The sequence below is a fragment of the Mus musculus genome, chromosome 7, assembly GCF_000001635.26.
Source record: "Mus musculus strain C57BL/6J chromosome 7, GRCm38.p6 C57BL/6J".
NCBI lineage: Eukaryota > Metazoa > Chordata > Mammalia > Rodentia > Muridae > Mus > Mus musculus.
This window is the reverse complement of record NC_000073.6, coordinates 116,234,987-116,261,053: the sequence shown is the minus strand read 5'-3', so window position 1 is coordinate 116,261,053 and position 26,067 is coordinate 116,234,987. Positions and strand designations below refer to the sequence as shown.

Sequence of the window (26,067 nt, the reverse complement as noted above, 5' to 3'; positions counted from 1 at the left end):
ACCTCACTGTGACATTGTCCTGTGGGGCAGCAGAGGGAGCCACTGAGGTGGCTGATGTTTGTTGTGTAACTTGATCAAGGCATTCATTTCCTCTGGGCATCCATATTATCAGTGGGCGCTAACTTGCCTGGGGGGATTACAGCCCTCTGCAGAACTGCATGTTGGACCATCATTGATATTTTTTCCCTCTAAGCCTAGCACAGTGCCTGGTGTAGGGTGAGCATTCAGGGTGTGTGTATGTTTAATACATTTCTATGACAAACAGCAACCGTATTTTTGCGAAGGAAACCATTTCTAAGAATCCGCTCAGTGCCCTTTGAATGGCTGTGCGGTTCTCTGGACTTTCCGTGTATCCAGGTGCTGGGTCTGTGTGAGGTCTGTTGCTGTTGCTGTGGTAAACCACCATAACCTTATTTGGACGTAAGGAGTTTAGATGGATAAGATGGAAACCATGGCAGCAAGCTGCAGGCATGGCCATACGAGCAGAAAGCTGAGAGCTCACATCTTGAAGCACAGGTAGAAAACAGAGCAAACTGTAAGCCTGCTGTAGCCTATAACTCATGGGTCCCTATGCATTTAGAGTTCCCTTTTTGTAGAAATCCTTTTAGATTTTCTAGTGTCCTGTCCTGCATGCAGCAGTTGTGAGATATATTTGAGTAATTAAAAAAAAATCTATCCATGAAGTCAGGGAGGTAGACGTGGTAGAGGAGGTTTTAATGCATCGTTGTTTGCTCTGCTTTATATGCTACGTTCTCTTATTCCTTTCCAAAGAGTGTTCTGGGTCATTTCTGGTCCTGTGACTTTTCAAATACTCTCAGAATTTCATGAATTCTTTTTTCTTTCTTTTGAGACAGGGCTGCTATAACCTAGGCTAGCCTCAAATGCTCAGAGCAGCCAGAGATGACCTTGAACTTCTGGCCCTTCTACCTCCTGAGAGCTGGGATCACCGTGCCTGTTCATGGTTTATGTGGCGCTGGGGCTGGAACGCGGGGCTTCCTTCACTGTGCTAGATAGACACTCTCCAGTTGAGCTCTGCCCCCACCTTCATGTTATTAATTCTTTATTCTTAGCCGGGCGGTGGTGGCGCACGCCTTTAATCCCAGCACTTGGGAGGCAGAGGCAGGCAGATTTCTGAGTTCGAGGCCAGCCTGGACTACAGAGTGAGTTCCAGGACAGCCAGGGCTACACAGAGAAACAAAACCGAAAAACTTTATTCTTCCAGCAGTGTCAGGTAAGAAGACAGTTATAGTTGTGTTTTTATGTAATAACTTCTTGTTATTGTTTAATAAACTATGTAAGACCAGGCATTCTGCAAGTGCGACTTAGCCTGTGGTGTACTCTCTGTGTTTATGCTTTTTAGCTGGCACCGCCCAGAACCTAGCCTGACTCTGACCCTGTGCAGATCCCTCTGCGTATGAGGGGTCAGTTTCTAAACCTTGTCAAAGATTCCCTCATTGAGTCAGTTTTGTAAACTATTTTACTATCTGACTATAGCCCTTACCTCGGCGTGCTGGAGCTGGAAGGGAAGAACACAGACTCTAGTGGGCTTTGCATTTTCCTACAGAGTACGCAGTTTTGTATACTTGAACAGGAAAACAGAAACACAAGCTGCAACAATATGTTTCTTTACAGGCAGCCAGGTAAGTTTAATCCTGTTAGCAAAGAGTTTGTGTTGAGCGGTAAATGCAGTACTAATTAGCCACATGTTAGCCCTTAATCAGCCCAGCTTGCTCAGTGTAAGCTTTGTCAGTGTGAGTTCTGTTAATGCAAAATACATGAAATGTCACGTGGCAGCTTCATGTCAGGGGTGTGTGTGTGTGTGTGTATGATCTCAGGGCTAAGTTTGATTGCTTTTCAGCCTTTAAATTATTATTATTATTATTATTATTATTATTTGTGCGTAATATGCATATGTGGGCACCGCACACGTGGAGGTCAGAGGACAGCTTGTGGAGTTACTTCTCTCACTTGTATGCAGGATCTGGGAAGCTAACTCAGGCTGTCAGGCTTTCCTTGAGGGCGTGTCTGGTGGAGGCTGTTCCTGTTCACTCAACAGAGGTGACCTGGGCACCTCACCTCTCTCTCCCGTGCTGGCAGGGAGGTTGACCTGATCAGTGAGCATGCCTGCGGTCTTTCCTCCCTCTAGCTGAGTGACCTTGGGTGTATGATCTTGCTTCTAGAAGATGGCTCCTCAAAGCCATCGTCACCTCCGTGAGGTGGGAAGGGTTAAAGAAGCCATACAGAATTCCCAGCACTGCACCTGACAAATTGCAAGGACTCAGGGGATGTGATTTAAAATAGTGAGCGGGGTACTAGCGCAGAGACAGAATGCTCTCCAGCTCTTCCGGAGCTGGCAGTTGTGTGTGGGAGGCAGACATGGAAGGGGTGATTTCTCCGTGTGTGCCAAGAAGGATTCACCGAGTGTTGTGAGAGTGAAGAGGCAGGGGGTAAGCAGCTGGGAAGGAGTGAACGTGGGGCGGGTGGGGAAGAGAGTTTTACCATTATTTTTAGGTTTGTTTCCGAGTATGAGCGTTTTTGCCTGCATGTGTGTATGTGCACTGTTGTATGGGCACACCTGCCTTCCCAGGGTCCAGGGAGGTCAGAAGAGGCACGGATCCCCTGGAGCTGGAACTATGGGTAGTTGTGAACCGTGGGAGCTGGGAACCAGATCTTCTGGAAGAGCAGAAAATGTTCTTAATCATGGAGGCATTTCTCCATCCCTGGGGAAGAGGTATTTGATTTGGGGTTTAAGGACCATGGGGTTCAGCAAGGATGGCAGAGGAGAGGGTGAAGAGATTTGGAGAAGGACATTGTCAGAGGTCCCTTGGCCTGGGGATGGGAGGCCGAGGAGTCCAAAGGTAAGGTTAGGCATGTGGATCTAAGGGCAGATGTGTGGGCGAGCACAGGCGTGTGCCTACGGTGCTTGAGAGGCTGTGGTGGCAAGGCCAGTCGCTCCTGAGCAGCTGATTGAAGGGCTCTATGGAGCATGCTGAGGGATTGGACTATTCTACACCAGCAGGTATTTCCCTTGTTCGCCCGGCTTCCTTTCTTTGTGTATGTGTTCGTGGGGGTGTGCATGCCGGTGCACGCATGTATATGGAGCCAGAATTTGACATGGGTGTCTTCTTCTCTACTTTGCATTCAATCTTGTTCTTTTTTTTTAATTTATTTTTATCTTGTATGCATTTATATTTTGCCTACATGTGTATCTGTGTGAGGGTCTCAGATCCCATGGAGCTGGAGTTACAGACAGGTGTGAGCTGCCATGTAGGTGCTGGGAATTGAACCCGAGTCCTCCGGAAGAGCAGCAAGTACTGTTAATCACTGAGCCAACTCTCCAGCCCTGTCCCCTTTAAAGATTTGTTTATTTTATTATTTTATGTGTATGGGTGGTTTGCCTGCATGTGTATCTATGCAACACGTGGAAACCTGATGCCTTCAGAGGACAGAAGAGGGTGCTGTATCCTCTGGATGTGGAGTTACAGGTGGTTGTTAGTCTCCATGGGGATGCTGGGAGTCGACTCTGGGTCCTCTGCAAGAGCAGCAAGTGCTCTGAACTGCAGAGCCAGCTCTCCAGGCCCTTCTCTCTTGCTTTTTCGAAGCAGTGTCTTACTGAACCTTACTGAGCAGTGTCATGGATTGTAGATGCATGCTGGCCACTTCCTGGATGAGTGCCAGTGGACACACCCAGGTCCTCATTCTTACAACTGCGCTATCTTCTCAGTTCCCAAGGTGCCATCTTCGAGTATCCATCCATCCATCCATCCATCCATCCATCCATCCATCCATCCATCTCTTGTATGTATGTGTGAGCACCACACAACTATCTGGGGAGATGGAATGTGTATGTGGAGGGATACATATGTACCATGTACTGTGTGGAAGTCAGAGGATAGCTTTCAGGATTCAGTTCTCTCCTTCCATTGTGTGTAGGTTCTAGGGATCAAACTCAGGTTGTTAAGCTTGGTGACAAGTGCCTTTACTGGCAGAGCTATTTTAGTAGCCCTCATTTTTTTGATGTTTGTTTGTTTTTTGTTTATTTGTTTGTTTTTTAATCAACCACTTGTTGAAAACACAGTGGCTTTGTCAGTTTACCAGAGATGCTTCAAAATGCTCTGTTCCCCAGGCCCTGACATTGTTCTTCCGTGCTCCCAGGGATACTGGGATAGCTACCTCTTGGCTAAGATAACCTAGTCCTCTTACTTCCCACACAGAGTTCAGGGATGTGCAGTTCTCTCAGCTGGGGTAGGGCTTTAACCCTTAGGAAGCAGAATGGTAGCCGAGGAAGTGCATGTGCCTCCTCTGTCTCCTGGGTTCAGTGTGTATTCTGCAGCCTGCATGTAACAGAAGGCTCATTAAGACCACGGCAAGTTGGAACCTGTCAGCAGTGAGTTCTCTAATGCTGTTCTCTACAGAAACCTCACTTCTAAGCCTGGAGACTTCACACTCCGACTTAGCATTTCCAGATAGCAGTGAGAGAAGCTTTGGGCAGGTTTATGGCATCCCTAAGCATCCAGATTCTGGGAGCCTCTGCTGAGGTCCCAGAGTAAAGTCCTTCAACACATCAGAACAGGTGACACAAACAATTCATACCCCATAGTCCCCAGACCCTAAATGTAGCCCAAGTCCAGGGCAGAAGTTCTTTTACCCTACACTTGAAGCCCTGTATTATCCTTCTCTATGCTACAAGCTCAGGAAAGAGAAGAACTGGGATTGGGGGTCTTTGGCAGGAGACACATCCAATTCCTATGAACTGGGTCTGCACGACTGCATTGTCTGGAAGAAGGAACTGGAAGGAAGTGCAGAGGCTCAGCTTTGGGCTGGTACAACATGCATGGCTGTTGTCAGTGCAGATTCCCAGACTGGTGTGGCCCATCTTTTAACCTCTAGCAGGACAGGGCCAGGGAAGCCAGCTGCCCTCATGGGGAAGAGCTGTGGCCACCACTGCAGGATCCTGCTGCCCTCTTGAGAAGGGAGTGACTTTTCCACTAAGAGGACAAACAGCAATCGAAGGTTTGTACCATGGTTCTTGTCTGTCTCTGCTGTGATCAAGCTGTGGTCCCAAGAGGCCAGTTGTGCTCCCCCAAAACAAAGCCAGCATCGCCAGGTTCCTGAACGCATGGGCAAAGCAGTAGCATCCCACAAGGCCAGATTGACAAGGAACCGGCTTTGGCAGGACTCCTGATCCTGCTCAGGTACCTTTGGAGCCATAGTCCAACCTTCTGCAGAGTCCATTCAAACTGCCCTTCAGTACAGCTGGGGCAGCTCTTGGGGGCCGAGTCTCTTCCACCCAAATTTGTTGTCTCAACTGCCCCCCCCCCCCATCTCCTTGCTGTCATTCATGATCAGTGAGTTCCAGACACCCATAGATGAGGGTTTTTAGCCTATTCCCTTCTCAGAAATGGATCTTCAATTTGTAAATCTGGTAATGTCTGTCTGTCTAGCCTCTTTCCCTGAGCAGGCATCCATTGTATTGTCCCTCGGTAACTGAAGCAATATCAGAATCACCTGGGAAATTCCTTAAAATTTCCACGCACCTGCCATCTGTCTCGTCTCTCTCTCCTTCCCTCTCCTACTAGAGGCCAAGGTCTTGGGTGTGGGGGGACATGTGATGAAAGGAGTTGCCATTTCTTAAGAGACTGTTGGGGAAGATGGACAGTAGTCAGTTATGTGTGCTGTGACACCGGAAAGGAGGTGTCTATGTAAAGGCAGGAGGATCTGCTATGGATGCCAGAAAGAACCCTAGCGATTCTCAGTATTAGGAGGAGTAATGATGATTTTATACTATAGAGACTTATTCATGTTTAGCTTGGTGGCTCGATCAGAAAACATTAACTATTTTGAGCCCCAGAGTTCTCATTTTTGGGGTGGGGGCAGGATCTCACTCTGTAGCCCAGGCTGACCTTGAACTTGTAGAGATTGGCCTGCCTCTGCCTCCTCTAGCGTGTACAGCTAGAGCCCTTTGAAAACGCCAGCCTCTAGCATGACAGAGGAAATGTAGTCTCTAAGAATGTTTGTGGGAGCGAATCAGTGCTCAGTTAATACTGGCTGCTGGTTGTGGCAGTTAGTATCTGAGGAGATCTTCCCTCCAGGATCCTTGGAGGCGGTGACTGCACAGTAAAATGTCTCCTCATGTTTGCACAGCATGCGCTCAGAGTTTTACAGTCCTATCTGTCGTATCATGCCTGAATATGAGCAGAGTGTTATTTCACTTTAGTCCCAGGTGGGAGGACTCCTGGGAGATAAGGCACATTGCTTTTTAAGTGTTTTTTTTATTATCTTTTATTGGCACATATTCTTTGTACATGGTGATAAGTTTCATACAGTGCACCAGGTACTCGGCCCATCCCACACCCCACAGTGCTGTCCCCTTCTTCTAGAGCAGTGGTCCTCAACCTTCCCGATACTGTGACCTTCTAATACATTTCCTCATGTTATGGTGACCCCCAGCCGTAAAATTATTTTTGTTGCTACTACATAATTATAATTTTGCTACTATTATGAACTGTAGTGTAAATACTTTTGGAGATAGGAGTTTGGCAAAGGGGTTGTGATTTACAGGTTGAGAACAGCTGTGTATATATATATATATATATATATATATAATTATTTTTGTCTATATAAATCTAGAGTCCACAAATTAGAGGGAATATGATATCTGTCCCTCTGAATCTGACTTATTTCACCTTTTTTTGTTGTTACTAGTTTTTGAGACACAGTCTCAAAACTATATATATCTATATGCCTTCCTGGTTAGTCTAAAACTCATGATTTTCCTGCATGAACCTACCAGGTGATGGGAAGTCCCTCCCCCCCCCCCAAAAAAAAAAAAAAAAGAAGAGAGAAAAGGTATTTTGGGCTAAAGAAGTTGCTTTACCTGTTAAGAGCACTGGCCGTTCTTCCAGAGGACCTGTGTTCAATTCTCAGCACTCACTTGGTGGCTCCCAACTGTGTAACTCCAGCTCCAGGTGCTCCAACACCTTCTTCTGGCCTCCGAAAGCACGGGGCACAAATGTGGTGCACAGACGCATGTAGACAAAACACCCACACACCTACAACAAAAGAAAGAGATATTTTTATCATTTGCAAGATCGTTTAGTGCAGTCTCTTTCCAAACAGAGACTGTATTGGAATCAGCAGGGAAATGTCTTTAAAAAACCAGCTTTCTGCCGGGCGGTGGTGGCGCACGCCTTTAATCCCAGCACTTGGGAGGCAGAGGAAGGCGGATCTCTGAGTTCGAGGCCAGCCTGGTCTACAAAGTGAGTTCCAGGACAGCCAGGGCTATACAGAGAAACCCTGTCTCGAAGGAAAACAAACAAACAAACAAACCCCAGCTTTCTTATATTCTGGAGTGTGTACTTGTTCAGAGACAGGGTCTCCTGTCCTCGTTAGCCTAGAACTTGCAGTGCAGGGAAGGATGACCTTGAACCTTCAGATCCCCCCCCCCCCTCTCGTGTTCTGAGGAGACAGGCCTGTGCCACCTTCTGCAGCTTATCAGTGCATAGTTTAAATGTCCTCAGGTTTGCTTTTGTGGCTGTTTGGGATACCTGGACTCTAAGGCTACTGGGTTTCTCCCCTGCTGGTGCTCTTGGGTGATCTCCTGGTCACTGGTCCTTGCTGTTTATGACACTGGTCATGAGTGTGGGCGTCTGATGAGAACAAGGGTGCAAGCAGCTTCCCCATGCAGCCTCTGAAAACGGACACAGTCAGAACCACCACACCGTAGCTTTTATCTTTTAAGCCTGCAGTTGATTTGACAGGATTTATGTTGTAAAATAGGGAGCGAAAGTCAGAGCTTTGGCTCAGCAGCAAATTCTTGATGTTCAAAATCCTCTGATTTGGGAGTTTGGGGATGTGGCTCAGTTGCTTAGCATGCGTGAGAACAACCCTACATCTATAATCCTAGTACTCAAAAGAGATGGAAGGAGGAGAATCAGAAGTTCAGGGCATCTTGGGCTACAAGAGACTCTGCCTTTACAAAAAGTAGTGACACAAGCTTTTAACCCCAGCACTCAGGAAACAAAGGCAGGCGGATCCCTGTGAGTTCCAGGACAGCTAGGACTACATAGGAGAAACCCTGTCTCAAAAAAACCAAACCAACCAACCAACCAAATAAATAAGTGAAGGAAGGAAGGAAGGAAGGAAGGAAGGAAGGAAGGAAGGAAGGAAGGAAGGAGAGAGGGAGGGCTCTGGAGAAATGGGTCAATGATTAGAGTACTTACTGCTCCGTAGAGGACGAGGGTTGGTTCCCAGCACCCTCATTGGGTGGCTCACAGGGAGAGCAGACCTTTCCCCAAGTGTTACTGCTGAAACCTTATTTGCATGTGGGAGGGCTTGGTGCTCTTCCTTGATGACCAATGGCCACATACCTCTCGGCAGGAGAGCTGTGGGAGGCTGTAGCTGCTATTGGAGCTAGGAGCCCAGGAGGGGTGGCCAAACTCCTACAGTCCCATGAAGGTGGAAGTTATGACCCACCAGGTCTCCAGGGTTCCAGGCGTGTGCTTGACTGGGACCAGGCTATCTTTGCACAGTTCACCACCCCACAACTAGCCTCAGAGTGGCCATGATCACTAGGGTTCAACTGGTCTGGATTAAGATGTGTTATGAATGTGAACTAGCACCCTAGACTCCGGAGACTCCACATCTAAAACAAACAACCAGGTAAATAAGTAACTAACTAAATAAAGTATCTCAGTTGTGTCCTGATCATGTTGAAAATGATAGTGCTTTTAATATGTTGGCTCAAGTAAAATACACTAAATTAATTACATTTTTGTAATGAAAATGTGGCTCCTTACAGATCTATGACATTCTGTTTTGTCACATAGCCAGGTTGGTTTCTTAAATCAGTTAGAGGAACCAGATTAAAAAGTCAACAGTAGGGCTGGAGAGAGATGGCTCAGCTCAGCTCTTAAGAGCACTTGCTATTCTTAATGAATATCCATCTTGGAGTTCTAGCACCCAGAATGGGAGGCTGTCAACTGTCTGTAATTCCAGTTCCAGGGGATCCAACATCTCCGTCTTTTGTGGGTACATGCCTTCACATGCCCATACATATTCAGACTCACACACACACACACACAAAGCTAAAAAGTAAATCTTTTTTGTTTTGAGACAGTCTCTCTGTGTAGCTCTATCTGTCCTGGAACTTACTATGTAGACCAGACAAACCTTGAATTCATAGAAATCCTCCTGCCTCTGTCCCTGGAATGCTGGGATTAAAGGTGTGCACCTCCACAATTGGCAGCTGTAATGTTTGCCATTCCCCTGGTGCTGCTGAGTGATGTTCGGGTCCCCAGGCTCTTGATCTCGAGGACTGCGTTGGAGAGGCAGGTTCTGAATTTGAGGCAGGCATCCAGAGCACTATTCTGAGTCATTTAACTTGACCTTGAACATCCACAGGGCCATTATCACTGGCATTTTCTTTGAAGTGGGAATTTTATGAAGTCTGATTTAAGGGTATTTAGTAGTTTCTCCTATTTTAAAGGACTTTAAGTCTCTTCAATGTCTCTGGGAGGGACAGGAAGAAAATTGCCTAAGTGGAGAAATTGCTTTGCTTGGATGGAAGCTTTATCGCAGCACTGTAGAGCCTTTTTAGAATTCACTTTGATTTTATGTTTGTGGGCGTTTTGTCTGCATATTTATGGTTGTGCACCATGCACTGTTCCTCTCGGAAACTAGAAGAGGGTGTGAGATACCTGGGGACTGTAGTTCCAGCCAGTTGTGAGCCACCCTATGGACGCTTCTAGTCATTGTTCTTATCTGAGGAGACCTCTCTCCACGCCCCAGAGTCATTTTAAAAACTGTGGCTTGGGGTAAAACTGCTGTGAATTTCTGATGACACCCTCTGTCCCTGTGCCCCAGTGTCCTGTGTCCCATCCAGTCGTCTGCCCCTGCCCTTTCCCCTTTGGCTGTCTCTCTGGTATTCTGCTGCTCTCTCATTCCCTGTCTTGGGATTACAATGGGAATGCCAACTGCCCCCTGCTCCCTTCCAACAGGACAAGAAGAGCCCATTCAGTACTTAAGGGCTGGCTGTGCAGTGGGTGCCACCATCCTGTCTTGTCAGGTGCCCAGCCTTCAAGCATTCTTCAAAGTGGCCACCTGTTATGTGCTTGAGGCAGGTTGGGAAGAATAAGAGAAATAAAAGGGATGGTGGGCCGGGCGGTGTTGGTGCATGCCTTTAATCCCAGCACTTGGGAGGCAGAGACAGGCAGATTTCTGAGTTTGAGGCCAGCCTGGTGAGTTCCAGGACAGCCAGGACTATACAGAGAAACCCTGTCTCGAAGAAAGAAAAAAAAAAAAAAAAAAGGGATGATGGCATCAAGGTGGGAACATGGCAGCATCCAGGCAGGCATAGTGCAGAAGGAGCTTAGAGTTAGAGGTCTACATCTTCATCTGAAGGCTGCTAGCAGAATACTGGCTTCCAGACAGCTAGGATGAGGATCTTAAAGCCCACACCCATAGTGACACAGTTACTCCAACAGGGCCATACCTTCTAATAGTGCCACTCCCTGGGTCAAGCATATACATGCCATCACACATGAGTCCTGCAGCCTCTGGTCTTCCTCCTGAGATCTGCCTAAGAAACGGATCGGGTCTGAGTGATCAGTGAGGTAGAGTCTAAACCCTGGAGTTTGAATTTGAACTCAGTCATGTAACTTTGGGAAAGCCACTTAAGCACTGGGCCTCAATTTTCTCATCTTTAGAATAAGAAAGGTTAATTGAAATACATAATTTTGTTGTTCCTTGTTTTTTTTTTTTTTGTTTTTGTTTTTGTTTTTTTTTTTTTTTGTGACAGGGTCTCTACATAGCCTAGGCTGTCCTGCAATTCACCATGTAGACTAGGTTGGCTTTGAACTCATGGAGATCTACCTGCATCTGCCTCTCAAGTGCTGGTTCTAAAGGCATACTCCATCATACCTGGCCTGTTTTTGTTTTTAAGACAGAATCTCATGTAGTCCAGGCTGGCCTCTACCTGTCTCTATAGCCAAAAATGACCTTGAACTTCTTAGCCATCTGCCTCTACATCCTAAGAGCTGAGATTATAGGCATGGACCACCATGCCTGGTTTGTGTGGTATCAGGGCTTTGAGCATGGCAGGCAAGCACTCCACCAGCTGAGCCACATCCATGTGAGATCCTAGGATGTAGAACACCTCTGTAAACACTGGCTTCCTTCAGGGAGCACAGTTTATCGAGTGTCCTCTGTGCAAGCTGCTGTCACTCAGCACAGCGGTGAACAAAGCTGCAGAGCCCTTAGCAGTGGTTCTCAGCCTGTTGCTCAAGACCCCTTGGGGGCTCCAATGACTCTTTCACAGGGGGTCTCATATCAGATATCCTGCATATCAGATATTTATATTATGATTCATAGCAGTAGCAAAATTACAGTTAATGAAGTAGCAACAAAAATAGTTTTATGGTTGGGGGTCACCCCAACACTAGGAACTGTATTAAAGGGTCGTAGCATTGGAAAGGTTGAGAAACATTGCCTTAGAGAGGGAGAGAGGCCCATCCATCCTCAGAGGAATTGTAGACTCTGCTTTTGGCTTTTCAGCACTGTGGGCTGCTTTTTATATATTAGGCTTTGATAGAGTTGTTGTTGTTGTTGTTGTTGTTGTTGTAAGATTGTACTGCTAAATAGACCAAAAATAGAAGTGTTATTTTGTGTGTTTGTGTGCATGTGTTTGTGTGCATGTATATCTTCCTCAGTTGCTCTCTGTGTTATCTCCCCGCCCCACCCCAGGACAGGATTTCTCTGTCCTGTCTTGGAACTTACTCTGTAGTCCAGGCTCACCTGTGGCTTCTGAGTGCAGGGATTAAAGGAGTGGACCACCACAGTAACTCGGAAGAAGTTATCCTTCCCCTTTTCTCTTTTTAGAGATTTATGTATGTGAGTATACTGTAGCTATACAGATGGTTGTGAGCCTTCATGTGGTTGTTGGGAATTGAATATTTAGGATCTCTGCTCGCTTCGGTCAACCCTGATCGCCCAGTCCCTGCTTGCTTTGGCCCAAAGATTTATTTATTATTATTATTTATTTATTACCTAAGTACACTGTAGCTGACTTCAGACGCACCAGAAGAGGGCATCAGATCCCATTACAGGTAGTTGTGAGCCACCATGTGGTTGCTAGGATTTGAACTCAGGACCTTCGGAAGAGCAGTCAGTGCTCTTACCCGCTGAGCCAACTCGCCAGTCCCGAAATTATTCTTCTGAGTTAGGATCTCTCAGTGATCTCGGCATGGCTTGTGGATTGGCTAGGCAGCTTGGCAGGCAAACTCTTGGCCCTTCTGTCTCTGTCTCCCTGCACCAGGATTAAATCCTAAATCCTAGTGCTCTTAAATCCTAGCCGCTTGCATCACTTCCCGGTCCAGAGACTCTGAGTCAGTGGCTCCAAGCTGGAAGGGTCACAGGCTGCTGGAAGGAGGACCTTAGCGACTCCGTCTCTCTGTGGAAACAGTCACCTTCTTCAGAGGAAGACAGTAGAGACCCACATCAGGATACGTGGGCTTTCCCGAGGATGCAAGACTCTCATCAGTGAGAGCATCCGAGCTGGACCTCAGTGTGGGGGCCTACAGAGGATGAGCCTGTTCTGTAGGCTGCATCCCACTCTCACGGTGGATGCACGTTGGCATTTAACCCGGCTGTGCAAAGGCCTCCTGTGGGGTGCCCATCTCTGATGAGACCACATGTGTTCAGGATGCACAGGTGTAGACAGGGTGCCCGTTCTGAAGGGCACCTGCAATCTCATATTTGTCACTTTGGCCTTGCTCCTAAGGCAAGACCCCCCCCCCCCGTCTTTTTTTGTTTTGTTTCTTGTTTTGTTTAGTTGGTATCATTATGCCATGTTCATACGGGTGTCTCATGAACGGTGGACTTTGCCCACATCCCTGCCACACTTATGGGCTCCTTCTTCCATTTTGTTTTTGAGTTTCCTGATGCAGCCTGGGCTGACCTTGAACTCTGGATCCTCCGGTTTCAGCTTCCTGAGTGTTAGAGTTACAGGCGCTCACCACTCTGTCCAGCCTTAGTGGAACTGGGCAGTAGAGATGGCTACTTCTTTGTGCGATGCTTTCTTTACCCAGAAGATAACTGGCTGCTGGCGCCTCTGAGGCGTGAACTCCCCTTCTTGAAGGGAGCGCAGGTTCATGAAGGAGCCAGCAAGGGTCTAGAGCTTTGCAAGCCGCAGAGGGCTTTTAATTCTTCTTCAGTCAAGCTGAGCACCTTGGACTCAACTCTAAGAAGTGAAGAATACTGGATTCCTTTATTCATTCTCCTCTCCCCTCCTCCCTCCCTCCCTCCCTCCCTCCCTCCCTCCCTCCCTCCCTCCCTTTGGCTTCTTCGGTGCTAGGGATCAAACTTAGGGCCTGTGTGTCCTAGGTAAGCACGCTACTACTAAACTAGATCCCTGACCCCAGCTATCTAAAAGATGGTAATGATTTTATTTTTAAACATGTAATTATGTCAGGCAGATTATTTGCTTTTGAGAGTGGCTGCAGATACCATGCCTCTGATAGCCAGCAGAGGGCGGGAGAGAGGAGATTCTTCTGTCCAAAGCAGTGGCGCCCCCCCCCCCCCACGCCCCCGTGGCCCCCATCACACCTCCATGTGCCTCCTGTGTGCCAGACACTCTGCTGAAGCCAAAGACACAGACTACTCGTCCCCACAGAGGAAAGCAACGGAGGTTGATGAAGGAGACAGACCCACCCAGATGATTTTCCTGGTGGTCCTGTCCTCAGTTCTCCCTGCCCAGCCTGTGTTTGGCTATGCGCACTGGAGCCTGTCTGTAATCTCTCCCTTTCCAATTCACTTCCTCGGCCTTATCTGGGCGACAGCAGCTCTGGGTGCTAGTGTAGTGTAGCTGGTCTTTACTGCTCCCCACAGTCATGTTACCACCGTCCTCTTAGGGATGAAGACCTCCCTTTTTAGACTCCCTTTGCTTTGTGTGACCCGATCCCATGTGACTGTAAGACCTCAGTGACTGATTCTTGTCCTGTCTTCTCAGAGAGGCAAGGGCTATTCAAGGGCGCACACTACCACTTGCCAGAGGACTTTATCCGGCTTCCAGCGCACTTTACCACCCCCCCCCCCCCCCGTGCCCTTCCTGGCGTGTTCATAGCAATGACAACTTCAGGGGGAGGCGGTGCATTTGCAGATGGCCCTGTCCTGGGGTGGGGCGTGCTGTGCCACAGGTGGGGAGACTGAGCCTGAGCCCCTGCTCATCCCCTGGCTATCAGGGGCTCAGCAGGGCTTTTCTAGTAAATTCATGGCTGCTTCTGACAGCTGCTGAGTTCCAGCCTCTCTCCAGTGTCGGGAGAAGAAAGCCCACACCCGGGGCTGGCAGAGTCCTCAGAACATGTTCTCCCTGGTCTCTGCACTCGGAGGATGTGTTTATTGTACTAGATGCGGTGTCTCCTCAAGTGCAGGCACATTAAAGATGGGTATTACTTTCATAGAAGCCACTGGGGAAAAGGGAGAGGAGAGGCAGAGTTTGGGCATCCGAAGGCATAATTGGATTTATCCAGTAATTGTGGCAAGCGACAAGGAGCCAGGAAGTGCACTGGATGGGCTTGTGGGTATGGATTTGTCAGGCATGTGTTTTTAATTACTCTGTCTCTGTTGCCATTATTTTAATAGAGACCTAATTTTGAGAATGGGGTTCATTATTTAATTAAACTTCAGTAGGATTGGCAAATGAGCGGATCCGTGGCTCAGTGCTGCCCTCTAGTGTATACTTCATGGATTGTCAATCTTCAAAAAATACTTGGCAATAAAATATATTTCACAACTGCACCAAGCGTCAATAGATGCTTCTGTAAGGTTGGCAATACTGGGGACAGACATAAGCATCTATCATCATCGTGTGCTCAAGGATTCACAGATGACAGGCAAAAATCATCTCTGTTCTTTGCTCCCTGGAGAATGCGCCTCATCACAAAACACATGTGGCCAGCACATGGGATTGGGAGTAATTGCTGCCTTCGGGTTTGTTGGAGAGGAAGGTCCCCGAGGAAGGGCCCTGGTGGTGTTTGTAAACAAGACGAGGCGTTTGGTTCTATCTTTGGCTTGCTAGGCTCAGGAAGGGTTTTGGCTGGAGACAGTATTGAGAAAATGTCATAATTTTTATGTCTGCAAAGTTGTGCTTCTGGGCTGCTGTCTGCCTCACGTCTGCCAGCTTGTGTCTGCGCTCAGAAAGACTCTTGGGAAGAGCAGCAGACTCCAGAAGAGGATGGGCAGAGCCCGGATTTACCCATGAAGGATTCACACTGAGTCTGTGCTTGCTCCCCTGAGTGGCTTTGACAGGTCTCCCGGGAAAATGAAGTAGCTGGTGTGGAACCGGTGACCTTTTGTGAAAGGCAACAACCACAGAGACACCATGCACATACAGTGTCTTAGTGTTTGCCTCTTCCCTCTAGATTACTGTCGCATTAATTAAGGAGAGGGAAGAAATAAGAATACGGGTGCTAAGTATAAACTGATTTGTTGTTTTTATTTTGAGACCTGGCATTACTGTGTAGACCAGGCTGGCCTCCAGCTCTCAGATCTGACTGCCTCTGTTTCCCAAGTGCTGGGATTGAAGGTGCCTGCCTCCATACCCGGTACCAGACCTGTATTTTCTTCTCAAACAAAAAGAGATCAAAGTATTGGAGCATTTTACTTGATAATTAGGGTATTCCCTCTTCTAGTCTTTAATTACTCTCTGCATAAGCATCTTTATTGATGAAGTGGTTCTGACAGCCTGACACCCAGGTCTGTGACAGCCGGGTCTGTGACAGCTGAGCACTCTGTTCATTTATTTCTTCATCCCGTTTCACAGTGGATTCTAAGCAGCTTGTGGGAAGGGACAAAAATGATGACACACAGACACACACACACACAGACACACACACACACACACATACACGAATGCACATCCAGTTAGGAGAGGAAGCCCCAGCAGACAGGGGAGGACGGAGCAGAACCTTTGGTTGGAGCACACACAGTTCCTGAAGGCTGAGTGAAAACATGGCTGCCTGATGTGTCCCACAGTCAAGCTGCCTCTCAGAAATGCGCCCCTCACAACCTCTTCCCAACCTCTAGCACACTCTCTCTTCCTGAGAGCCCAGGAGGTGTCAAGATGAAATTGTTTTATCATGCTGTGACCCTGTGGCAGCTGGGGATTTGGAAGGGGCCACTGTTGGGAGCTTATTTTAGGAAACCTTTTATTGTCTTGACTTGTGGACCTTCCAAGTGGCTCCAGGCCCTCCCACTCTGGTGGGCTGCAGTGACAAGAGGACAGATAAAGGGAGTGTTGACGTGGGAGGGATGCTGGGTGATTGATAACCTTGTGCTCGGGCCAGGGTGCCTTCTGGAGATCATCAGGATGATTGCTGGTGCCCAGGCTCCTGGGAAGCTGCTCAGAGCATGGAGCCGAGATGTAGATGGGCCTTAAAGGCTAGGCTGGGGGCTGCAGAGATGGCTCAGAGGTTAAGAGCATTGGCTGCTCTTCTAGAGGTTCTGAGCTCAATTTCCAGCAACCACATGGTGACTCACAACCATTTCAATGTGATCTGGTGCCCTCTTCTGGTCTGCAGGCATACATGCAGGCAGAACATTATATACATAATAAACAAACAAACAAATAAATAAACATTAAAAAAAAAAAAGATAGTCCAGGCATGTGCTGGGAGTCTCAGAGTCATTGCGAGCTTGTGACAGCAAACCAGATGTCCATAGCCAGGAGAGCTGTCTCCTCATCTTCTCACTGTTACCCAGCAACTACTGCTGCCACTCACTGCCTTGTGACTTCTACCCCCACATCTGCTGGACTCGTCCAATCCATATGGATTTGAACTCTCCCCACCTCCTATCTTCTCAGGATGTAAAACTGGCCTCTGTTTCTCAGTTCAAAGCCTGGAAGCAGCTTTGGCTTTCCTTTGCTTTGTCCCTGTGAATGCCACCCATGAGCCTTGGTTCTAGCTTCAGGCTGTTGAGCCAGCTCCCACCCTGACCCCCTACACTGCTGCGGAGGGCCTCTTCACCTCTACTCCCTTTCCCCTATTTGTATGTTGTCATTGGCGCTGCCCTCACAGACCAGCGGGGATGGGTTCATTGCCTCTTTCACTGGGTCTTGGTTTCGCTGTCTGCAAAATCAGGGCAGCAACGGGGCTCATACCAAAAAGCTTTTAGGGGGATTAAAGTCCTTCACAGATACACACGCGCGCGCGCGCGCACACACACACACACACACACACACACACACACACACACACACACACACTTCTTAGCACAGCACACAGCTAAGAAGTGAATAAACACTGCAGCTTTACTCGCTGCCTCTGACTTCCAGGCCATCCTCTGGACGGAAGCTACAGAAACCTTTGCAAGGAACAAAATTGATCTTCCCACAGGCCGTCAGGTTCCCCACACATGGTATCTTGTTTCCAGGGAGACCCTCGGTTTCTTCCCACCTGTCTTCATGCCTGGACCCATCTTTAGAGCTCAGCTGGAGCTCCGCAGCTTAGGCCTCTGCTGCTGCCTCCCTGACCTCACCTGTCACAGCTTCACAGCCTTCACCTGCGCCCCTCTATTCTGTCATTATCCCCTGTGCTCGCTGTGCCTTCTGCAGAGAAACCCTAATTGGCACTTACCAATGGTCGAATAACAACAGCACTTCTTTCTTTCCCTTGATTTTATTTTATTATTTTATGAGTATGAGTGTTTTCCCTGGATATATGTCTATATACCACATGCACGCCTGGTGCCTGAGGAGGTGGTGAGCCTACATGTGGGTTCTGGGAATTGAACTCAGGTCCTTTGCAAAAACAAGTGCTCTTAACTGAGTCTGCTCTTAACTGAGTCAGCTCTCCAGCCCCAGTGACACTGTCACTTCTCGTTTGCAGTGTTGCATATACTTACCTGGTTCTGTTAGCCAAGTCTTATAACCCCACAGTGGGGGTATGTGTTTAAGCCCTGTTTTAGAGTTGAAGACATGAGACTCCAAGAAGGACAAACAACTGATACCAGGTCACCCAGCTGTGAAGAGAATGAGTGTAGACTTTGCTCAGGTCCAAGTCTGTGGGCTTTTTAGATACTAGCTATAGTCAGGTGAGAGAGTTCTTTCCTGGCTACGGGTGCTGGCCAAGACTGCCAGTGTTAGGGGCATACTAGCTCCGTTTGAAAGCCAGTAGTCTTCCATACCTGTGTTTTTGTTTTTTTTTTGGGGGGGGGGGCATCCATCATGCTGTAGTCTTGTATGGGGTGAGAGTTCATAAGAGGTACTCATTAGATTCTGTTTAGCTTTGATTATGAATTGGAACCAGACTACCTGGGTGATCGCTGGTGTTCTATGTGTTATACTAAACTTTTTTAAGCTTAGAAAGTCTCATAGTTGGGCTCTAAACTACAAGTAGCCAGATCACTGGAGAGCTAGCTTCCGTGCCTGCTGAGGACAGCTCTAAGCTGTTGACCACAGCCTATACAAGGTCCTGGATTTGACCCTCTGCACCACCATACACATGTACAAAGAAGCAACTTAACAACATATGAACAGAACAAGTGTTGGGCTCTGGACAGACTCTAGACCTTTTATTTGATTTTATCTGGGGGTGGTGGGTGGTAAGTCCCTGGACCTACATTTTAACCCAACGTTATTCCCGTCCAAGTAGAAGGTGGTGCTTAGTGGCAGTGTGTGCTGTAGCTAACTAATGTCTTGTGTCTTTTTATCTTCAGCTTAAAATATTTATGTATATATTTATCTCCACTGTGTGTATGTCCTGTGAGTACAGGTGCCTATAGAGTCTAGAAGAGGGTGTCAGATCCCCTGGAGCTAGAGTTACAGGCGGTTTTGAACCCACTAACATGGGTCCTGGGAACCAAATCGAATCTTCTGCAAGAAAGAGCAGTTAAGTGCTCTTGAGCACTGAAACATCTCTCCAGCCCCCTTAATTATTAATTTTTGTCAGAACTCTTTATCTGTGAGGCGTTTGATCTCTGACCATGGGGCAGGAAGCCCTTTCCCGCCAGGACCCACACCACATGCATAACTGCTTCCTTGGTTACTGTGTCCAATGGATCTTCTCACCTGCCCTGGAGTTGGCTTTCTGACCCGACTGAAGCTACATTCAAAATTCAGTGTTGGCTTGTGTTTTGACAGGCTCTCTTTGTATTACAGCCCAGGCTGGTCCAGAGCAGCTCCTGATCGCCCTGCCTCTCCTCCCAGAGTGCCCGGATCACAGGCTTCAGCCAACACAGCCTGATGGTTTGTTTTTGTTAACTTCCTTCCCAGAAACAGTTCTGAGCTAATCAGAGCCCTGAGCCTTAATGGCTGTGCCTTCCTCCGCTCCGCGCTCTCTCTCTAAACAAAGGCTTCGTGTTTTAATAGGCACAATAACAGTAAAATTAGCTTGATTAGGCTCCAGGTGGATTTAAAGTGTATCCTAATGGCATCTCTGACTGGCTTGGAAGCCATGCATTTTGTTTTGTGCACAGGATGTGAGTGTCACAGTGACTCGGGGCATGAAAGGACGATTGAATTAAAGTGGCCATCTGTAGATCCCGCCTCATGGTTTCTAACTTACTACAATCTGAGAAACTGGACCTGCAGCGTGGAGCCAGGTCCACCTGCCTTCTGTCCTTGATATGTTAAGTTATACCACAGTGTTAGCACAGCACCTTCCACTTTTACTTGCCCCTCTGGGAACCTTCTGGGAGCTTGGAGAGCTCAGACCGGGAGGTAGGACCTGTGAGATGGCTCAGCAGGCCAAGATACCTGCTGCCACGGCCCACAGCTGGAGTTCAATCCCTAGGATCCACAGGGCGGCAGGAGAGAACCGGCTCCTGCAGGTTTCCTCTAGCTTCTTCATGCACACCATGTCACGCATGCCCTTCTCTCAGATAAATGTGATTTAAAAAAAAAAATATAACTTGGACACCTTCTGCTGAAAACCACAGCTAGCGGCTCCCTACTTTACCGGAAAGTGGATATGTCTGATTTCATTATGTAGCAAAGCCCCATGCCGGGTGCTAGCTACTCTGCCCAAGTGCTTTTGCGTCTCCCCCTAAAAGGGAACCCTGACCACTAGTAGGCTTCCTAGTAAGAGGAAGCAGAGGTGCAGAGCACCCGCCTACTCATCAACTGAGCCTAGTTTAATGTGTGACTTGCTAACTAGTCTTTATCTGTGTGCTTGGTGGCCCACGAAGGCCTTAAAAAAGTGAGATTTTTGTTTTCTTCTTTGTATCAAGGCATAGGCTATAATTCCCTGAGCTCACTAAGAACCCAGAATATCAAACCTGGTATTTGAATAATATAATAATTAGCATATAATGGTAACATTTGGAAGCAGGGGACAGAACCTCTGGTCATGGCTGCTTCATTTTGGAACCTTTGCTAAGTTTCTGGGCATTGTTATAAGCACAGCCCAGGAGATAAATATAAAAATAATTTTCTTGCCAGTTTTTTCTGTGTGGTATCCTAGCGACGATGGAGTGTCTGTCCTTGGGTTAGGGGCACCAGCTGGGACAGTGTCAGCGTTCACCAAAAGGAGGAATGTGAAGGGCACAGGCAAAGTGGCCTTTTAAAAGTCAATGCAGGGGCTGGAAAAAAATCACTCCGTGGTTAAGAACACTTGCTGGGTCTCACTCTGTAACCCAGGCTGATCTTGAACTAACTCATAGTGATCCTCCTGCCTCAGCCTCCCAAGCATTACAGGAACACACTAGATTTTGAACAGTTTCCTAAACTCAGTTATTTTTAGCAGCATTTTAAGATCTGATCATCAGAGTCATATATACTTATTGTCAGACAAGTTAGCTAAACCAGAAAATCTCAAGGAAGGCGATAAAAACCCAGCAGAGTCCTGCCATTGTTCATATTGGCAGGTAGTGCATTGTCTGCCTTACTGAACTGTACACTAATTAGCGTCCAGAGTCCTTGTAAGGTTAAAAAAGTCATAAAACCAGACAGACCCCATACCACCTTGGACAGGAATTCGTGTGTAATGAAGTCTAAGTACCTGTGAGCCAGAAGAATAACTGACAAATCTCTACACCAAGGCCCGAGGCAAAGTGATTTCCCCTTTAAGACAAAGATCCAATTGCAGTGGCGGGTGTGTTTGGGTGAAGAACTGAGTGCGCTCCTGTTTGCCTGGGAGGTTTGCTCCATTTGATGTTAATATTAGGACCTGATACCTCTAGTATGGGCTAATAGAGTTCCTTGTGCCATCGCAGGACATGTCTGCAGCAGGACATGGGTAAGGTCAGCTCTGAACAAAAAGGAACACCAGGCAGCTCCATGGGAAGTGCTTTCCACCCACCCCACCCACACAATGCACACAGTCAGGATCACTACACATACACACAGTCAGGATCGCTGGTCTTAGAACCTTTTGCTTGCTCTACAGTAAATATTATATATGTATATCTTTTTTTTTTTTAAAGACAAGGTCTCACTACATAGACCAGGCTGACCCTGAACTCACAGAGCTCTGCCTGCCTCTGCCTCCTGAGTTCTAGGGTTAAAGGTGTGTTCTACTACACCCTGCCCCAAGTCTATCATTTAAAGCTTGGACATGTTCACTGTAAGGATGTTTGTTCCATAGTGTATTAGCCAGCCTCTTGTGTGTTTAGGTCATTATAGTTATGTGCTGTTGCGCAAATGGTGACACCAGTGAGCCCTGGGTGGATCTCTATGTTTTGTGGATAAACACTTATTTAACTGGCTCACAGGAGCTGAGTGTTTTAGAAGGCTTTTTATCTCATACTGACAAATTATCCCCAGGAACATTTTATACTTCCTACAATGGGTCTATTTCCCCTATTAAACTGGAAATTATTCAAAAGAATCTTCCACAGCATTCCTGTCCTTTATTGCCTGGCCAATTCGCTCTCCACCTTATATATACAGGTAGCATCTCTCACTGAACTGGGAGGTTACTCTAGCTAGCCAGCTTGCCTCTAGAACCTCTTCACCTCTAGCCCTGGGATTGTATGCAGACCACAACACCCACCCAGCATTACATAGGTGCTGGGGATTGGAACTTAGCTCCCACTGAGCTGGCCCTTCAGTATGATTTGTGATTTGGAAAATAATCGATTGCTGTCTTGTATCAGAGAGGCTACAGAATGAGAATGGCATTTGTATATTTTTCCAAAGAAGCCGAGTTAAACAAATCTTTGGAGAGGTATTGTCCTCACCCATCCCTACCCCGTAGATAGAACACAGAGACCAGAGACCAGAGGCATATCCACGGGCCTCGCAGAATGATGGCAGTGACACTGGATCCATGAGTGACGGTCCCAACTCTGCATTTGCTGAGGTGAGACAGCCGTGAGTCAGGCCGACAGGAGAGAGCATTTGAGGGCCTCTGGACACATGGGTAAACTGTTTTGCTGGGCCTGTGGGCTGCCCCACACCCATTCTGGACAAAAGCTGATTCTCAGGCATGGAGGCCCTCATCTGCCCAGTCATCTCCACCTGTTGATGGGAACTTAAGTAAACCCTAGTTACCAGGGTACACCCTCAGCAAGCCTCTGCAGTTGTGTGGCTTCCTCAGGGAAGGAAGTCAGTTACTGAGTCAGTTTGGGGTCCCTGGCATAGCTGCATCCGCACTTCTGCGACCACTGTAATAGTTTGTTCTGTGGTTAAGCGCTCATCCTGACTAGACTCCCGGGGCTGTGAGTGCAGGCACTTTATCCTCTATGTGTAGCTGCAGGCACATTCTGAGCCTTATTTTTATTTGAATATTTAGATGCTAATGAATGAATTAGCAGTGTGTGTGGGTTGTTGGGCGGTTCTGTTTCCAACTGCTTGCAGGAACAGAAGCAAAGTCCCTTTTTACCAAGGACACTGAAAGAAGAAAAACACAGTTGGCGCTGCCAAAGCCAGAGGGGTATGGTCTGTTTTGCTGGGGCCTGTCATACTCTTAGGGTATGGGGGTCAGCAGCCATATCTAACCAAGCATTCTTTCCTGACTTAACAGAATCAGCTGGGCAGTTCCCTAGGGACTGTTAAAGGGGAGCTTCCAGAAACATTGGGTGGAAGAGAATTCAAGGTCAGGGCTCTCAAGGTTTTTGGCGGTGCATGGATATCACACCTCGTCACCTACAGCCTGGTCTTCACTGTTGATGGGTGCTCGCTGCAAGGGCTTGGCAGAGCTCTTTATTGGTGGCTGGCTGAGCGCCAGAGCGCCGCAGTGGTGAGGCCGCAGGTCCTGCCCTCCCCGCGCGCCTGCCTCCCTCCCCTCCTCCATCTCAGCCTCCTCCAGTTTGCAGCATCCTCTGCGAGGAAAGGAATGTGCCAGTCCGGGACGCGCCGTCCTGGCCGCGCGGCAGCACCTAGGGCGCCCTCTGGACTGCCAGGGGCCAGCGTCTGGCGCTGCGCGGCGCGCTTGGGTCGGCGCTGATGTCAAGTGGGTGTGGGCTCTTCGTAAAGGCCCCGGCGAGGACGAGAAGGGCGCACGATGCTCCGCGGGCGCGTGGAGGCCCGGGCACGTTCCGTGGCCCAAAGCTGTTGACCGGTGGCCCACTGGGGCCGGAGCGGGCGCATGGAACCTTGGCGCTGCCCGCCCCGGGATGCGCGCCCCGCCGCCCTGGGGTTCTGGGGAGAGCCGCTGGCAGTCTGCAGGTGTGTGCACGCACGAACTTTGTCGGGCAGGACTCTGTGATCGTGGGCTGCGGTCTGGTGCTTTGTGTCTGGGTGCGGCGGGTTGGGAGAGGATTCAGCCGGCCACTGGTTAATCTCCCCTTGGGAAGGGCGCGCCGGTAGCTGCCCAGTAGGGTTAAGAATCGCGTCTCCAAGTCCTGCCTGTGTTCATGGTAACAGGATTCTCTCTCTGCAGACAGCATGGCTTTCCAAAATCGCCAGTGGTGCGTGGGAACTGAGAGGCCCCAGAGGCGTGGGAGCTGCGGGTCGGAGGCTGGTTCCAAAGGAGGCGGGAGGTGGCCAGCGGTTCTGCACGGAGTCGGCCAATCCCACCCCCACCCCACCCCCACCTCCGACCCTTTCCTTGCACACTTTCGGAGAGCTGAAAGCCCGAAGCTGGCTATGGAAAGGTCAGGGGTCAGCCCCTCTTGAATGACATCTCAGGTGTCCTGGAGGAAGGCAGGGCTTTGTTCCAGGCTCCCTTTGCGCCCAAAACTATGAAACCTGGGGGCGGGGGGGCGTTCTAGGGCTGGGGCTCCAGTGCTGTCACTAGTCTTTCTTAGCAACAGCAGCTCTTGGTGGCAGGTTAATTATTAATATTGTATCGGCTGGTGGCAGAGACTCGAAATGAGATTGGTGGCTCTCAGGTTCTCTCTCTCTCTCTCTCTCCTTGACACTCTTCAGTCCATCATACTGCAGTGTATTTCCAGGGAGAATGTGGGCATTCTCCCAGGGAACTGGGACTTGGGAGGGACCCCTTTTTCCTGTCTGCGAGACAGACAGACTCTCTGGGGAAGACCGCAAGACAATGTCCTTTCGTTTTTTGTCTTTTTCACAGTATGTACCTGTTTTCTTTGCCTTTGGAAACCAACTGCTCTCACTCTCACACCAGACTGAGCTCTTTTAGTCTGGAGTCTGAGCTGCAAATGCTACCTGCAATTCTACATTCTACAAGTATCTCTGACGCCGCTTTGAGAACCTGGGTCTGTAGAAATTCTGGCAGGAACCTGACAGGTGATACCCAGCCTGTGTCTCCTGCAGAGTGGAAGACAGGCCTAGGTGTGGAACTATGGGGGCAGAGTGGAGTGAAGCCCACCCCCTAGGAGGTTTCCGTTCCCTTTCTTGTCTTGACAGAGCATGGCGTCTATCACCAAGCACTAGGTGTGCTGTACTTACAGTTGGGGTATCTCTACCTGGGCCCCAAGAAGCAGAACAGGAGGGGAGATTCCAGACTGCTGGGGGCATGGATGAGAACAGGCTTTGGGGATAAGTGGAAGCAAGCCTGAGGGATGAGAACAGGCTTTGGGGATAAGTGGAAGCAAGCCTGAGGAGAGTTGACACCGTTACCCTTCTTCCTAGCAGTAGTCAGTCTTGAGACTCGGCAATCTGTTTGCCCAGCCTAGCACCCAGTGCTCAGTCTGGTAATTGAAGGGCCCTCTGATTGGTGTAGAAGTGTGTTAAGAAGGGGCCTTACAGAAGGCGTGGGAGCAGAGAGCAAGGAAGCTGATGCTAACTCTGCCTGTGGCTGGCTGTTAGGTGACAGAGGCCCTGAAACAGGCCTGGTGTCCTTTAGGTCCTAGCTTTCTGAAAACTTCTGCGGGCACTTGGCTCCATAGGTTCCTCTTCCTCTCCACTCCTGCTCTGTGGGCTGGCCACTCCAATGGCTGCATTCCCCTAAGGAAGTAGTTGGCAGAACAGTACCATGGGTTTCTACAGCAGGGCCTGCTGATCTGTACGCTCTGGGTGCCACTCCCAGCACCTAGCTGCGTTGTCTTCTCCAGTGGTGGCCCAAGCTATCAGTGCTGTATGGAGGGCTTGGAGACAGCTCTGATTGTGAGCCAGTTTTCCTCTGCTGTAGGAAGATAGCCCAAAGCTGACATCTAATAATGTCTGCTCATCTTTTGGCTTGCTGTCATGTCCCAGTATTCACTGACAGTGGCCCTATCCCTGCCTGGTGAAGCCACCCAGGGGGATTCCATAAAGAGCCAGTGACTGATAGTGTCTCTTAAGCACTGTGAGTTGAATAGGAAGGGGTTGGAGGATTTCAGGGGAAAGCAAAGCAGTTTTCACGGAGCCTTTGGAATTATGGGATGGGTTATGGGGTCACAGGGTGGGGTGTGGCTGTTTGGAATTGTGTCATGTCCTGTGTCCCATCCCGTGGTTACGCAGTCACGGTGTATCTTTGCCTACTCCGAGGCCTCTGCTAGGCACTGACTCCAGGGAGCCTTGTCTCAGGGCAAGAGAGGAATACTCTGAGGGTTTGTCTGAATCAGGAGGTCAGGAGGAGACAGACAAGACCCAGCAGCCTTGTTTGCAAAACCACAAAGATCCTCCTGGGGGAGTTGGGCTGTCTCTTGTGAGGGTCAAAAGGGACCACTCTTGTAGGCCAGCATGCTGTGGGAATGCAGAAACTGAGGGAGAGAGCGTGAGGGGTTGATTAAGGCAGG

The 26,067-nt window shown here is 48.7% G+C and overlaps 1 protein-coding gene across 7 annotated transcripts in view; it reads left to right on the top strand.

Moving 5' to 3' along the window:
- Positions 1-26,067, top strand: part of Plekha7 (pleckstrin homology domain containing, family A member 7) — a 184,899-nt gene that overhangs the window by 47,330 nt on the left and 111,502 nt on the right. For 2 of the 7 annotated variants that reach the window (XM_017322190.2, XM_030242504.1), the window contains exon 1: positions 22,863-23,602. The exons of 4 other annotated variants lie outside the window; for them this stretch is intronic. In XM_017322190.2, coding sequence (XP_017177679.1) covers positions 23,523-23,602 — 80 coding nt within the window. In that variant the 5' untranslated portion in view covers positions 22,863-23,522. Of the gene's footprint in view, positions 1-22,862; positions 23,603-26,067 lie in introns of those variants that run through there. One more of the 7 variants, NM_001305186.1, reaches the window with a different exon arrangement.